General features: G+C 43.2%; 1 protein-coding gene across 1 annotated transcript; it reads right to left on the minus strand.

Annotated features, from left to right (window-relative positions):
• Positions 1 to 5,999: 5,999 nt before the first annotated feature.
• T265_02447 (hypothetical protein) lies at positions 6,000 to 10,921 on the minus strand (the record flags this gene model as incomplete). The annotated part of the gene is made up of 3 exons (XM_009166696.1): positions 6,000 to 6,199; positions 9,892 to 10,037; positions 10,830 to 10,921. The coding sequence occupies 3 exons, from the start codon at positions 10,919 to 10,921 to the stop codon at positions 6,000 to 6,002; spliced, it is 438 nt and encodes a 145-aa protein (XP_009164960.1).
• Between the last annotated feature and the right edge of the window lie 1,822 nt (positions 10,922 to 12,743).

Consider the following 12,743-nt stretch of genomic DNA (forward strand, 5'->3'; position numbering starts at 1 on the left):
TCGGTAATGTGGAAAGTGTTGGGAATGTCGGCCACTTGTTGACGGACTTGGATATCCATAAACATGACAAAGTACACTGGCATTTTGACGTTTCCTCCAGAGGATAATTTCGCCATTTCTGTGATCAGAGAGTTTCTCATCCTAGGATGTGAGAGGATGTAGGTGAGATGTGATGGGTCAGGGTAGCTTATATTCCTCACTGACAGATTTGTTTGTTGTGGTGTTTCATTTGTTCATAGTCTCGGAGGAACCACCATTCTCTCAGCCATGGTTTATCCTGATCCACGGGAACAGAAGTTTAACACTGGCTTATTCGTTGAGATTTACGGCTACAAGCAGTCGCAATGCAGTACAATCCATGACCCAACGGTCACGTGTCCAGACTACCAACCAGAAGGTTGTGATTACCAAAATCCCTGGGTTTTCGTGAAATACGCATCACCGATGATTTCCTATAAGGATGAAACTACCCTACAGTCCTCCTCGCTTCGATTACGGAACGAGACCTCAATGAAAATTCAATAAGCTCATACTACCACCATCCTTTAAGTAGCTCAGAGGAAGGATGATTTAAAAACGGACCAGACGTGGGCACGTAAAATCACCACTTGATTAATTTCTTGGCGCTACTCGTAAAAATCTACATAGGTTGGATATACAGATGGTTGAAGCGAACTAATTTACCAAAATCCTTCGTTAACAGATCATCTAACAAGTTAGCTTTACCTGACTTCACGGGGATTTTTACTATGTCAATCGCATACTGATTCTCAGGCTTTAGTCGTTGGTTTGTAAGGGTGAAAAAAACAAGACCCAGCTGGGACATAAAATTAGAGAATTTAAGTCCCGTAGTCTCAGCTGGACAGGATAATCAGCCGGATTCTAGCTGAATATTTATAACAAAATGGTTAAATTGTACATGATATTTCGACATGGTGCAATTCTACATTACTCCATCTGGAGAGCAGACACAGTCGGGTCACGCGGCTGGGAAACGCACAAGTTCGACTGAAGCCTGCGGTGGATGCGGAGTATAGTGCGTCCTATGGACAGTCATTTCAAGGTACATGAGACTGACGTGAAAAGGTTACAGTAGGTCCCAACTGGAAAAATCAAGCTAAGTTATCTACTGGGCATTGGTCCAAATCCCATGTCAGTGTGAACGTTCAACGTCTCTTCATGTTCGCACTGCTGTTATAGGGTCTTAAGCAGGTAATGTATTGCTCAGTTAGATTGTTTTCATCGCCTTTTTGATAATACTAGAACTATGGTACATATCAAGGGAGGGAGGAAGGTCCTCGTCATCGCAGCATTTCGGGGTTCATAGGGCACTGGGGATTCAGATTCCTAAGTTTGCCAACTACTGAAATACTGACTGATTGTCCGATTTACCTTGTACCTCGAACTTTTGACATTGATCGTTTCAGTTTTTTTGTTTTTCGTTTTTGCTCACCAAGATGCCTCGTGTTACTGATGGCAGATGTGTGACCAGAATGTCTGCGTTAAGACTACAAGACTTAGCTCAACCTGACTGGGCTTATCAGCGAAAATCTGTTTGGCTGATTTCATGGGGGCTAGCGGTTTGGATTTTGCGAGCTTACGTCAGCATTCTTACCTGCGCTTCTACTACTATCATTGGACGGATGCATTGCATATTTCTGACTTTCATACCGTCTATAAGGCAATAATTCAGAGTGCTTAGGAAATGAAACCAGTTCCCTTTGTTTTCTGTTATCTATAAGTTACGGACGGTGGGTTGGTCGGTACCAGAATGGGCAGGGCAGCGATAATTGTGGAAGTATGCTGAACGAACTACCTACAGCATTTTACAACCATCACATGACTTGTTCAGGCTTGAATAACTGGAGGCGAGGGTGCGTCATCCATCAATTTGCTGGTTCGGCTTTCCATACAGCGAAATTTGATGTTGCCGTGCTGTACAGGTTTGTTCGTCGGTTGACAGTCATGTTTCTATCAATTATGGTTTTATCACAGGTTCTGCCATCGTGTGGTCTCATTGAATTTGATACCACTGCTTTTATTTAGCAGAGGGAAAATAAGCCAACTCGGGTTATTCTGTTGTTATAACTGTCTTTTTGTGTTGTGTTCGAAACGGTGTGAGGAAAAAGGCAAAGTTCATGTGGTCTTCAATCCATGTTGTGCGCTTCTTGAGTCCAGTGAAGCTGGTTGGCAACAAACGGTGAATAGAATCTTTATGCTGGGAGCTTCTATGACCTCAAAATTGTGGAAATTAGCAACAAACAGACTAAAGCCTGTGGAATCAAAGGCTGAATCAAATGCTAAAACCACCAATTGTGATATATTTAAGACTACAGGCTGTCAAGTGATTCCTCTCGTATCTTATCGATTTTGTTCAACTGTCATCTGTTCTTCGGCAACGTAGTTCTTACCTGGAGAATTTGAACATTCCAGCTTGTGACATGCGCTCCCAATCAAAGTGATTCAATAGTGGTCAACCGCGCGCTGTGTCAATTTTTGCCGAAATACCTTCTCCAGGTGTGTATTCCAGATCCTTTATGAATTACAGCGATGAGATGAAGCTAGTAGAGAGTTAAAATGGCATGCCTTATACCGTTTCGTTTCACAGTTCCTTAAACCAGCCAGGAACTATCACAGATTTCCCATTAACTGAAATGTTCCACAAAAGAACCAGGCCATTGTTACGGTCTATTTCTGGATTACATTCTCTAAGCATTATTAAACTAATGAAAACAGCCTATTTTTTAATCTATCATTTATTAATGGTTTTATACCATTTGGAGCAATTTGATTGCATCACCAAAGTGCGATGGGAGATATGATCTTTCCCGAATGAATGAAAGAGACGAATAACGTCGGGAATTTAGCAAACCATCGTTTTAGACGATTAGAGCGAACAGTCTTTGGCATGAATGGGTGAAGTGTGAGTTGCGGTAGATTAGATGATTATGACGTCATTTTAACCAAAGAGATAAAGCCTTTAGTTTTCTGATTTAACGACTGGAAACTATGGCAATTGAGTGCAAAATCTCCAAGACCTCAGTGACAGCCACATTGATGTCAAATTACGCATTGTCTTGAGTTAGGCCATTCGTGGATAGGAATTGGTGGCGAGTTTTATTTGTCACCATCCAGTTCAGTTCAGCTGTCCAACCTCGTGCTACATGTACAGTTGTTATGTTCGCCTTAGCCAAGTTTATGCACACCACTACCGTCCAGTAACTCGTACACATGAAGACGTATGTCGGCTTGACCGTTTACGGACTGTGCGACTACTGAAACTTTCAAGTGACTCATCCAGTGCTCGTAGTTACTTGCATACACTCCTATCACTTCATAAATAACATTGTTGTAACTGATCGCTAATTCAACCGATTATTCCATACATATTTCCTAGTACTGTTCATCTCTCACTCAAATGTGTGCATCTGAATGTATGTGCAATACAGTCATGAGTCATTTGTATTCATTGTCGGTTTACTATTATTACTGCTAATTGAAGCTATTTCATTTCACCTATACCTTTATTTGCGAAGTGTACGACTTCTCAGGCCGGCAGTTGGTTGGTAACTCGTAGTTATTCAAGTGGACAGTGGAACCAGGATGGTCTAAACTCAACCATGCGAAGTTGTTCACCGGAAGTAGCCCTTCTCTGCGGAGTTGTTCATCAGAGAACACCAACTGAACAGTTGGTGTTGGACAGCAAAGCAAAACTTTTACGTATCTTGCTTTTTGAACGCGTCTTCCTGAACTTTCCTGGATACTCATTGACTGTCACGCAAATTCAAACGAATGCTACAAACCAATTCCACAAATTCCGTAATAACTCCCATCTTCCGTTATATCAAAGCGGAGTCAAGAGAAACCACATGCTACTCGCATGCCTCATCCGTAGTATCCACCGTTACACCAGATTGCGATTACCTGCGTCATCTGTAAACACGGTCGTCTTCCGTTTGCAATAACTTTAACTACCATTTGTAGCTTAGATAAAAGATTGTTCAGCTGTAGCACCCTTCCGGCATTTAGCTGCCATGCCACCCGAAGGAAGCACGAGGGCTGGGATACTGCCAGGTTGCCCAAGCCTAGACAGGGGAAGTCGAATAGCAGAGGTCGGGTTCAAACCATGGACCTTCTGGTTACCAAATTCTTGCTCTAATTACTTGAGTCATTTCGTCGCATCCTAGATAATTCATCTATATGACTTATACGTTTTCGGCGGCTGATATTTTAATTATCACTTCGCTGTGTCATGTAGTGTCATGCATCCATCTTGTGAATTTTGCCGAACGACTCCATGTGACTCACCGCCATTTAGGTTTATTGTTGCTTTAATTGTCGTATCAATCAGCCCCTGTTTAGTTCAAAGGACACGTGTACTCATAACAGCTACAACGTAGGCAGGACATCTCACCACAGAGCTGTTGTATTTAAACGTTATTCGTGGAGACATATCACAATGAGGTGACCATGCACACTTTCGTTAGCATAAATAAGAAGCATTCTTTCGATTTGTAGAATTAAGTACGTTTCTGTGACGCAGCAGGAATGCCTTGAAATTTGAGGTGTGAGATCAGCAATTTCAGATCGAGCACTTAACAACACGCCGTTTGGCGCCAGCCCACAGGAACNTGTGAGATCATTCAGATCGAGCACTTAACAACACGCCGTTTGGCGCCAGCCCACAGGAACACGTTTGGAATCTCGGTTTACTACCAGGAATGCAAACGCTACTCTAACCATATCCGTATCAATTGTATGGGTAGGTAGGACCGTGTTTCACCATTATGGAAGTGCAATATTGGAAAACCTCTACTGGTAGTGCATTAGCAAAGCTAGGTTACTGGCCGAAACTTCGCCGTTCAAAGGCCAGTTCGTCGAAAATTTCTGTTGGTAAAAGCGACAGAGCAACTCCTGTGCACGTCATACGTCCTCGGTATGTAGTATTGTTTTCTCCAGAACATTAGTTTCCTATAAAACCCGGTTTCATCTGATCAGGTTAAGCAGCTTTATATTGATCGTTTTGAACGGGAGCTTGACAAAACACCGTTGTCTGCGTGTTACCACGGGTTTTTGGCTTGCGCCCAACGGTATGTTGGAATGGTCTAACTTCCTCATGTGTCGGATGAACTGCAAATTTAGGTTAAATCCCAATCCCACCAGACATACAGAACCGTGAAGATCTAATTAGCGGAGATAGCCCATTTAGCGGCACAAACCGCACATTGTTGTTTTTGTAAAGAACAACCACACAAGGCGAAGACTGCCTGTTCAGATGGGAATTAGTCTCTACATTGAGAAGCGATTTCCTTTAAAACTGAGAATTCGCCCTTTTTAAACTTTAACTCTATGGTGGACCAGTCATTTAGTCAAAGAGTTGGCCGTCCCAATACACTCATCTGTTTCAACATGTCTGCGTATATTAGCCCAATCGGAAAGGTCACCATTTTCTATTGGTATTAATAATATGAACTTTCGATTAATGAGCAAATCCACTGACGTTTTGCAGATCGATTGTACCTAATCTAGTGTCAAGAAATTCTGGAATTCCTCATGACGCGCTTCGATAAAACTCTTAAATTAATTCGATGTCCACCTGAGGTGCCAAAAAGCGTGTACAAGCGTTGGCATAGGAAGACTGCACATCTCATATGGACTTATTTTTAAAAAATTAAATTAATTTTTAATTAAATTTTTTTTTTCGGACACTCTAAGATCCTTTTGGTTTGAGTCGTGGGTTTTTCGGAGACTAGCGGAGGAATGCTGCAACTACTTAACATGAACTATTGGAAGATTGATAAATTCAGCAGAAAATTAAAACAAATACCGAAATACACTCATTTGCGAACAAATTTGTTTTTGACGGGATGCTCAACTGGAACCCATCTGAATCGGTCGTTTATGATGATTTAAGCAACTGAATGTACTGCACTGGGCCGCCTCCTGTTTCATTTGGTACGATGTTCGGGATATCGCGATGCCTGTATAGACGCAATACACTACTCATAAGGTCGCTGAAAATTCTTCGACAGTCCACTGAAATATGAGGTGGCTTGATATAGCACATTCAGTTGCTTTGTAACATCATAAACGAGAGATTCACTTGGGTCCCAGGAGAGTTCCTCGCAAACCAAGGTTGTTTGCAAATGAGTATATTTCGTTGATTTCGTGCAATATGGGTTCAAGTAGAACTCGGAGACTGCTTACCTGGTGAAAAAGGGCCAACCCCATCGTAGGCTGTCAACGAATTTTCAATAACCTTATCGGTGGTATATTACACCTAAAACAAATACCATTCACGATTACGTCAGCAAAACAATATGCATAGATATTTCCTTGGTTGTACCACCAACGCGCCGAGGTTTTTTAAACTTGAGCCTGCATAAAACTGGAGTTTCACTTATCTCTAATCGAATTGGAACAGACTTCAAGATCTCGCCTTGACGATCTTTACTGGAACTGGGTTTCTCACCGCCATTCCCCACACAATCGCGATTTTTGATTGTGTGCGCACCGCGCCTCAAGCTGTCCAGCTTTCAAAGGCCCATATGAATTACTGTCACTAGTAGGTGCAAGGCCATACAAAAAAAACGCGAACTATGGCAGACACTTTTATTTGTGCCTCAAATACCGCCGCCTAAAGCTATTCACTGTGAACCAGCCGTACAAAGTTCATCTTTGACTTTATCGTCACCGATGAGCGGCAGATGGTTTTGGGAGAAAGTGATTGACGAGACCAGTACTATAACACTGTAGGTGAAATCTGACCTCCGTGAAGTTCATATATATCGGTGTCCTTGGCAAGCATAGATTTTAGCCAACCTGTTATTCAAGAACCAGAGGGAGTGACAGGTGGCTGGAATACATTCGCCTCGGCTGGTGAACTAACTGGCACGTTAACAAACCCACAACTCGTGAGGCTGTTAAGATGAGCGGTTCGTATTTTTCTACATTTTTATATTTACCACCGCTGTACGGCGATGAAATCCGTTGGTGGTATTTACAGTGGGTAGCTCCTACTTCCTAGCTCGAAATTACTGTGACATTCATGGTTAAAGTGAAGATGGGCTTGTGATATTGCACATCAAAGTGACTCCACGGAAACCAAGAGCTATTGGTTTTTGCAATTCTTGAACACTCGACTGATCAAAGCTGGCCTTCCCTTCTCTCGGAGGTTGACCGTCAGCTGTTAATCAAAGAATTAGGCAGAAATCGGTTAAGCTATAACGGCTCCAATGTCTCGAAGATGCGGATGGTTACATCATGTCCGAAGGCGAGTCTGACCAGCTTTCCAATGGTTTTCTCAGTGACAACGTTTACACTGTCCAGCTCTGTGTGTGAGACGGACTCAGAAATACTGATAATAAACAGACGTAGGTCGCACACAAGTCTGAGAATTGACGTGGAAAATTGTTGGCCGCACTCGAGTCAGACTGTGTTAGTTTATCTTGGTATTCCCCGAATGTAGGTATACCATAGTCCTTTCACTTCGGCTGACAACTGTTGGAGAGAAGTTTATCAGGACCAATTTTGATTCTACGAATTAAACGTTAATCAAGGGTGATAACGTAGACTCTTTAGTTACACGCTGGGTGAATTTGGTGTCTAAGCAAATGTACAGTAATGCTAAGTTGTTATCCGTTGAGAAGAAAAAAACCACCAGGAAGAATCTAGTACCTTCAAACGCTTTGTCAAACAATTTATCGGTCAATGCAGGTTCAGATATATAGGCTGAAGGACAGACATCATGGAGTACGAATCCACAGTGGAACTGTCAAATCGGCACAACAGCTGAACACTCGCTGGGTGCGGGCTATTTCGTAGAGTCCTTAGTATCATTCGGTGGTATTTCAATTCAGAGCATAAACATATGCTTTCCAGCTCGGAAATAGTCGAACTCGACCAAATTCATCTCTCACCTAAGATATGTTGTGACAGTTCGCGTTAGCCTGGTGAGCCCTTGGTCTTGTGTTTTTGGTCCTCTTTTATGCCGGGCATAAATGATTAAATATTTTAAATTTGGAGGTTGTGGATTTTTACTTTACGTGCCAGTGCATATCATGATAGGATGCCTGCCTTCATGACCAATTGTCGAACTGTTTAATCTGCGTACCTTTTGTTTTTGAGCTCCACCGAACCTTTTTTGGCTGACTGTTGACATGGGTCAACTGCATGGACGTGGCGAAAACTATATAACCTTTGCTACTCAGTTCTTCTCCAACATCACAGGGGTAATCGCTGAGTTGTAGTCGAAATGTCAGTGAGTGAGACATTAAACCACAATTTTGGTCATTTCGCAATTTAAACATGGCGAATGACTGCAAGTAGCAAACACATATCGATGTCCGAGACGACTGCGGAAACTCTTCTACAGAACATCATCTTTCGAACCGACAGAATTCAAGGGGATAGAAGTTTGGAGTTAGTGTGCAGTAGACTTCCACTTTGCTACCTGCTTTTTTGTTGAATAAGGTGGCTCTCGAACAGACGATATTTGGGTAAGCACCTCTCATGAAAGTCGAGTCTCGGTACAGGATGCAATATCTAGTTCTGACCGTTCTATCAGAATCTGTCTCTATCTCACCAACGTTATCTCTCAAACTGTTCATGCTCCTCAGTATCACTAATTAATGCCACTGCCATAATCGAGGATCATAAACAGATTAAGTCATAATCTCATTCTGCCTCCTTTATGCAGCATTCTGAAACCCACTGCCTGCAAACGTACCTTCTGCTACCTTCCTGATTTCTTGATTATTTGTTTGGGTCTCTCATAATTATTCCACGAAAGGCCTTTATCCCCAGAGAACTTTCATCTTTTATTCTAAATGGATGCCGGAGTAGAGGTTGGGATTTTTTCAGAAATCTTACTGGACTAGATACTGATTCCAGTTTCATTTTCTCAGTCGAGGGAGGAGGTCGCCAGAATGCTAGTTTCTCCAGGACGAAAAACGTGCACCTAACTGTTTCTCGTTTATAAAGAACATATGGAATGCGTGTGATGGCTCCTGTGTTCCACCGTCACCTTGTCCTTAAGGTACACCCCCGTGTGTCTCGAGGGCACATTCTTGTTCATTGCATTTACGTGCAGCGTTTATTGTTCTGTCATGTTTTTCACGTGAAACACTGATTTCACCATTCCGATGCACCAGTCTTTTAGGTCTGGGAGCCATATTATTACAAGTGTTATTGTGGTTGTACCGAACAGACTATCTCTCTCACTGACATTCGCGCTGTCGTTATCATCCTGGGAGGCTGTGGGAGTGTGAGCGAGTGAGGCTGTGGTTAGAGAATCCATGAGCCTGGCGAGTCGTTCTGTACGATTTTCCGGATGAGGATGCCCAGATTTTGCATTTTTCTCCTATATTTTTAATGTGTTGGACTTTAAGCCTGAAAGAGAAGTTTTGTTCTGAAGAATTCAAAAACCGATTTACCCACAAACTGAAATGAGACTCTAGAACGTTTCGCATGAAGTCACTTCTAATATAATTCACAAACAATTCACACATAATTCACATAATTCTGGAAACAGGTTTTATGACAGTGTATACACACCAACATTACTGTGTACACACTTTGAATCCGTTTTTGTATGGCGTATGGCGAGAGCTCATTAGCGTTCACAATTTTCAATTTGATTAGAGTAAGCAGTATCGAGGGAAACTTACTCGGATGGTGAACTCGGCAATGAGTTCGTCTTACACAGATCACATTTTTGGGTAACGTTGCTATGAGCGAGGAGAGCATTCACACGTAACTGACTAGCTGGATTTCTTATAAAAATATAAATGAATGATTCAGATTACTACTCCGCGGAGATTTCATCTTTCAGATGAACTGAATCGATGTATAGAGGCAAGATACACAGTTTCATCTTTTTTTGGAAATTACCAGCCATTTGAATCTCATGATCTTTCCTTGGATTAAGCCAGGGAATTTCGGTTGATGCAGGACCGGACGTAAATGGTCCGGCAACAACATGTCTCCAATTCTGTGATGTAGTGAAAAATCGATACGTCTGCTTTGAACCACAAAACCTAATGTGAAAATAAGGGGAAAAGATCGTTTCTGCAAATACCCTCTTCGGTCATTTCAAACTATTTTTCAAACATCCGAGTCCTTGTGTGCACCTTGTCAACACATGTAATATTCCCGTAGTCCGTGAACCACCAAACCTGTGTACCTTTATCGCTTACAAACAATGGAGTTAAATGTTAGAAAAAAGGATAACGTGAAGTCCAGTTGTCACTTAACTCAAGCCAGGGGTATATTCGCAATTATAGGGTAGGGTGTAATAGAGTAGCGCAAACGGCATTACAAGAAGGGGAGTCCAGAGCTACAGTGATACAAGGAGATGCTTATTCTTCGTTTACGAGGGATGTTAATAATTGTCACGTTTGCCTGTTGATTTCAGTCGCTTGACCCTCAAAGCGTGTGGAATCCCCGGATCAGGCCATATCCACTACCGTTGCCAGTGTAAAGCGGACGTTCCAAGTTGTTTGTAAAACTCGAGTCATATGACCCAATTAGCAGCTGTGACATAATAATAGCATCATGTTTGTTAGGCTAATGGTATTCATGGAAGCAATGGATGGCCAGAAATCACATTACCAACAAACACTAGGTAGATGAGGAGGAAGAGTAATCGACACGATAGGTGAATCTTCACTCTGAGAACCTGTTACTTGAGAAGCTAGTTAACACCTAAACACATGATGTGGGTATCTTGGCTGAAGCATAAATTCAAGTGAATATTTTCACTCACGAAGAGACGACCCCATCATGTTGTGACGGTTTGTGTTACTCGGAGCTATACTGGGAGTGTTCACGCAACAATCGCAGAGTCTCTTATACCAGGTTGGTCAGTGTTTAGAGGTCTGAAAAACAATCTCCTGGCCCTCCGCGTCTTGAGTTGGAACATGTGGCTACTTGTCCCGTAGAAATGGCAATGCATTTGCATTTCCCGTCAAATACAGCTGTCTTGCGGTTAGGCTTTTAAGCCGAAGGCTATGGTTGAGGACCCTAATCGTCCTTCTGCCTAGGTGTGGGCGCCCTGGAATTATCCAAGCCCACGTACAACGATGAACTGCATACATACAAATGAACTCATGCCACATCGGCAGTCGCGTGGTACCATCAGCCGGGCTGCCTTACTTGCTGCATACAGCGGGGCGGGCAAGCGAAAAGAAGCCACTGGTGACGCATCACCTCCTCTTTCACATAATTTTTCTCCCGCCTCTCTCCTACTCCATTAATAACTCTCTTCTTGTAGACCCAGCGCTTGGTACTGATGACTTGGTTCGTCCTACAACTGTTTTGCCAGCAGCATCTGCTCGTCACATGGCGCCGACATCCTCAGGCATCTCGAAATCAATAATAAAGTCTCGACAACTAGTCTATCTGGCGACCTTCAATTTCCGCACTCTGAAGCAAGCATGTCAACACGCTGCTCCTGCTCTCATACTGGACTCGCTTAAAAACGATATGTGCCTTGTCTCAGAAACAATAATTAAAGATGCTAGCACAGTGGTTCAGCCACCCGCCCCATCACTCTTCACTCGCTTCTGGCCGCGCAACTCTGGTGATCCAGAGGTTCCTGCGGCGAAAGGATCCTTGGTTGATTGGATAGCCGCTAATAGTTTCCTATGCGCGGTTCGTCTGGAAACGTCTGTGAACGTGTATCATCAAGGGAAAGTTGGTCGATGTGTGTTTGTCGTGGCCTATTAAGCCCCAATTGACTAGGTCCGACGCCATCAAGACAGGTTTTATGACGTCCTGAATGCCCTATCGCGGCGAGCTAAAAGCTCAGATATCGTTATGGTTGCCGGAAATATGAATACATAAGTGGGTAGGCTTAGCGAATCTGAGACTCAATTAGGAGGTCGACATGGATTGGACTCGGTACGTGAGGACAATGGTAACCGATTACTTCAGATGTGTGCTGATCACTGGCTGTTTTTATGCATTACTAACTTCCAAAATGGCCGAAGTCAGCTGGACACATGGTGTCCTCTAACGGCATACCGCCCACAATCTCAAATCGATCACGCTGCCATTAGCTACCGATAGCGTAGATCAGTAACTGACTACCAGTCAGTTCGGAACATATTTGTGGATTCCGACCACCCAGTCGTCCGGAGTCGCTTCTCCCTTCGATTTACAGGAACGCGTAAGATGTTGAAAAATCACCTGGCAAGTGGAAGATCTGGATATTAGATAACCTCACCAGAATCGCCCTTAGATTCTCTTCTAACTATCCTACCATCAGATGTGAATTCATACTGGGACGAGATTGCCACCTCTTTGCACAGTGTTGGGAGTTTTGCTTGGGGCACAGCGCTACCAAGCTCACTCAAGCACTGGATATCAGACCGAACAGTAGCACTGCTTTAATCTCGGAGAAATAATCTACCCGGCCCCGAACATAAATTGACGCGACGAATTTGTAAACGTCAAGTAAAGGAGAGCGTGCGAACCGACACAGAAAGCTAAGGAAATGGAAAATGTTCAGAAAGCGGGTAATACCCGAAGATTATTCCAGTTGATCCGCCGACCGGTCCCCGGAAATCGCCTGTGAGCGAAAGCATCAAGGATCATAAGGGAGTGATCATCCTCAATAATGAACGCCTTGACCGGTGGGCTAATGCTTCGAAAAAAAGTTATCGTGGCCATCAGCTGCCACTTATCTGAAGCCTACAGTTGACGGAGAACCCTGAACAGTGAACTTGCAACCCCTTACAGCC

This window comes from Opisthorchis viverrini (assembly GCF_000715545.1).
Source record: "Opisthorchis viverrini unplaced genomic scaffold opera_v5_30, whole genome shotgun sequence".
Taxonomy (NCBI): domain Eukaryota; kingdom Metazoa; phylum Platyhelminthes; class Trematoda; order Opisthorchiida; family Opisthorchiidae; genus Opisthorchis; species Opisthorchis viverrini.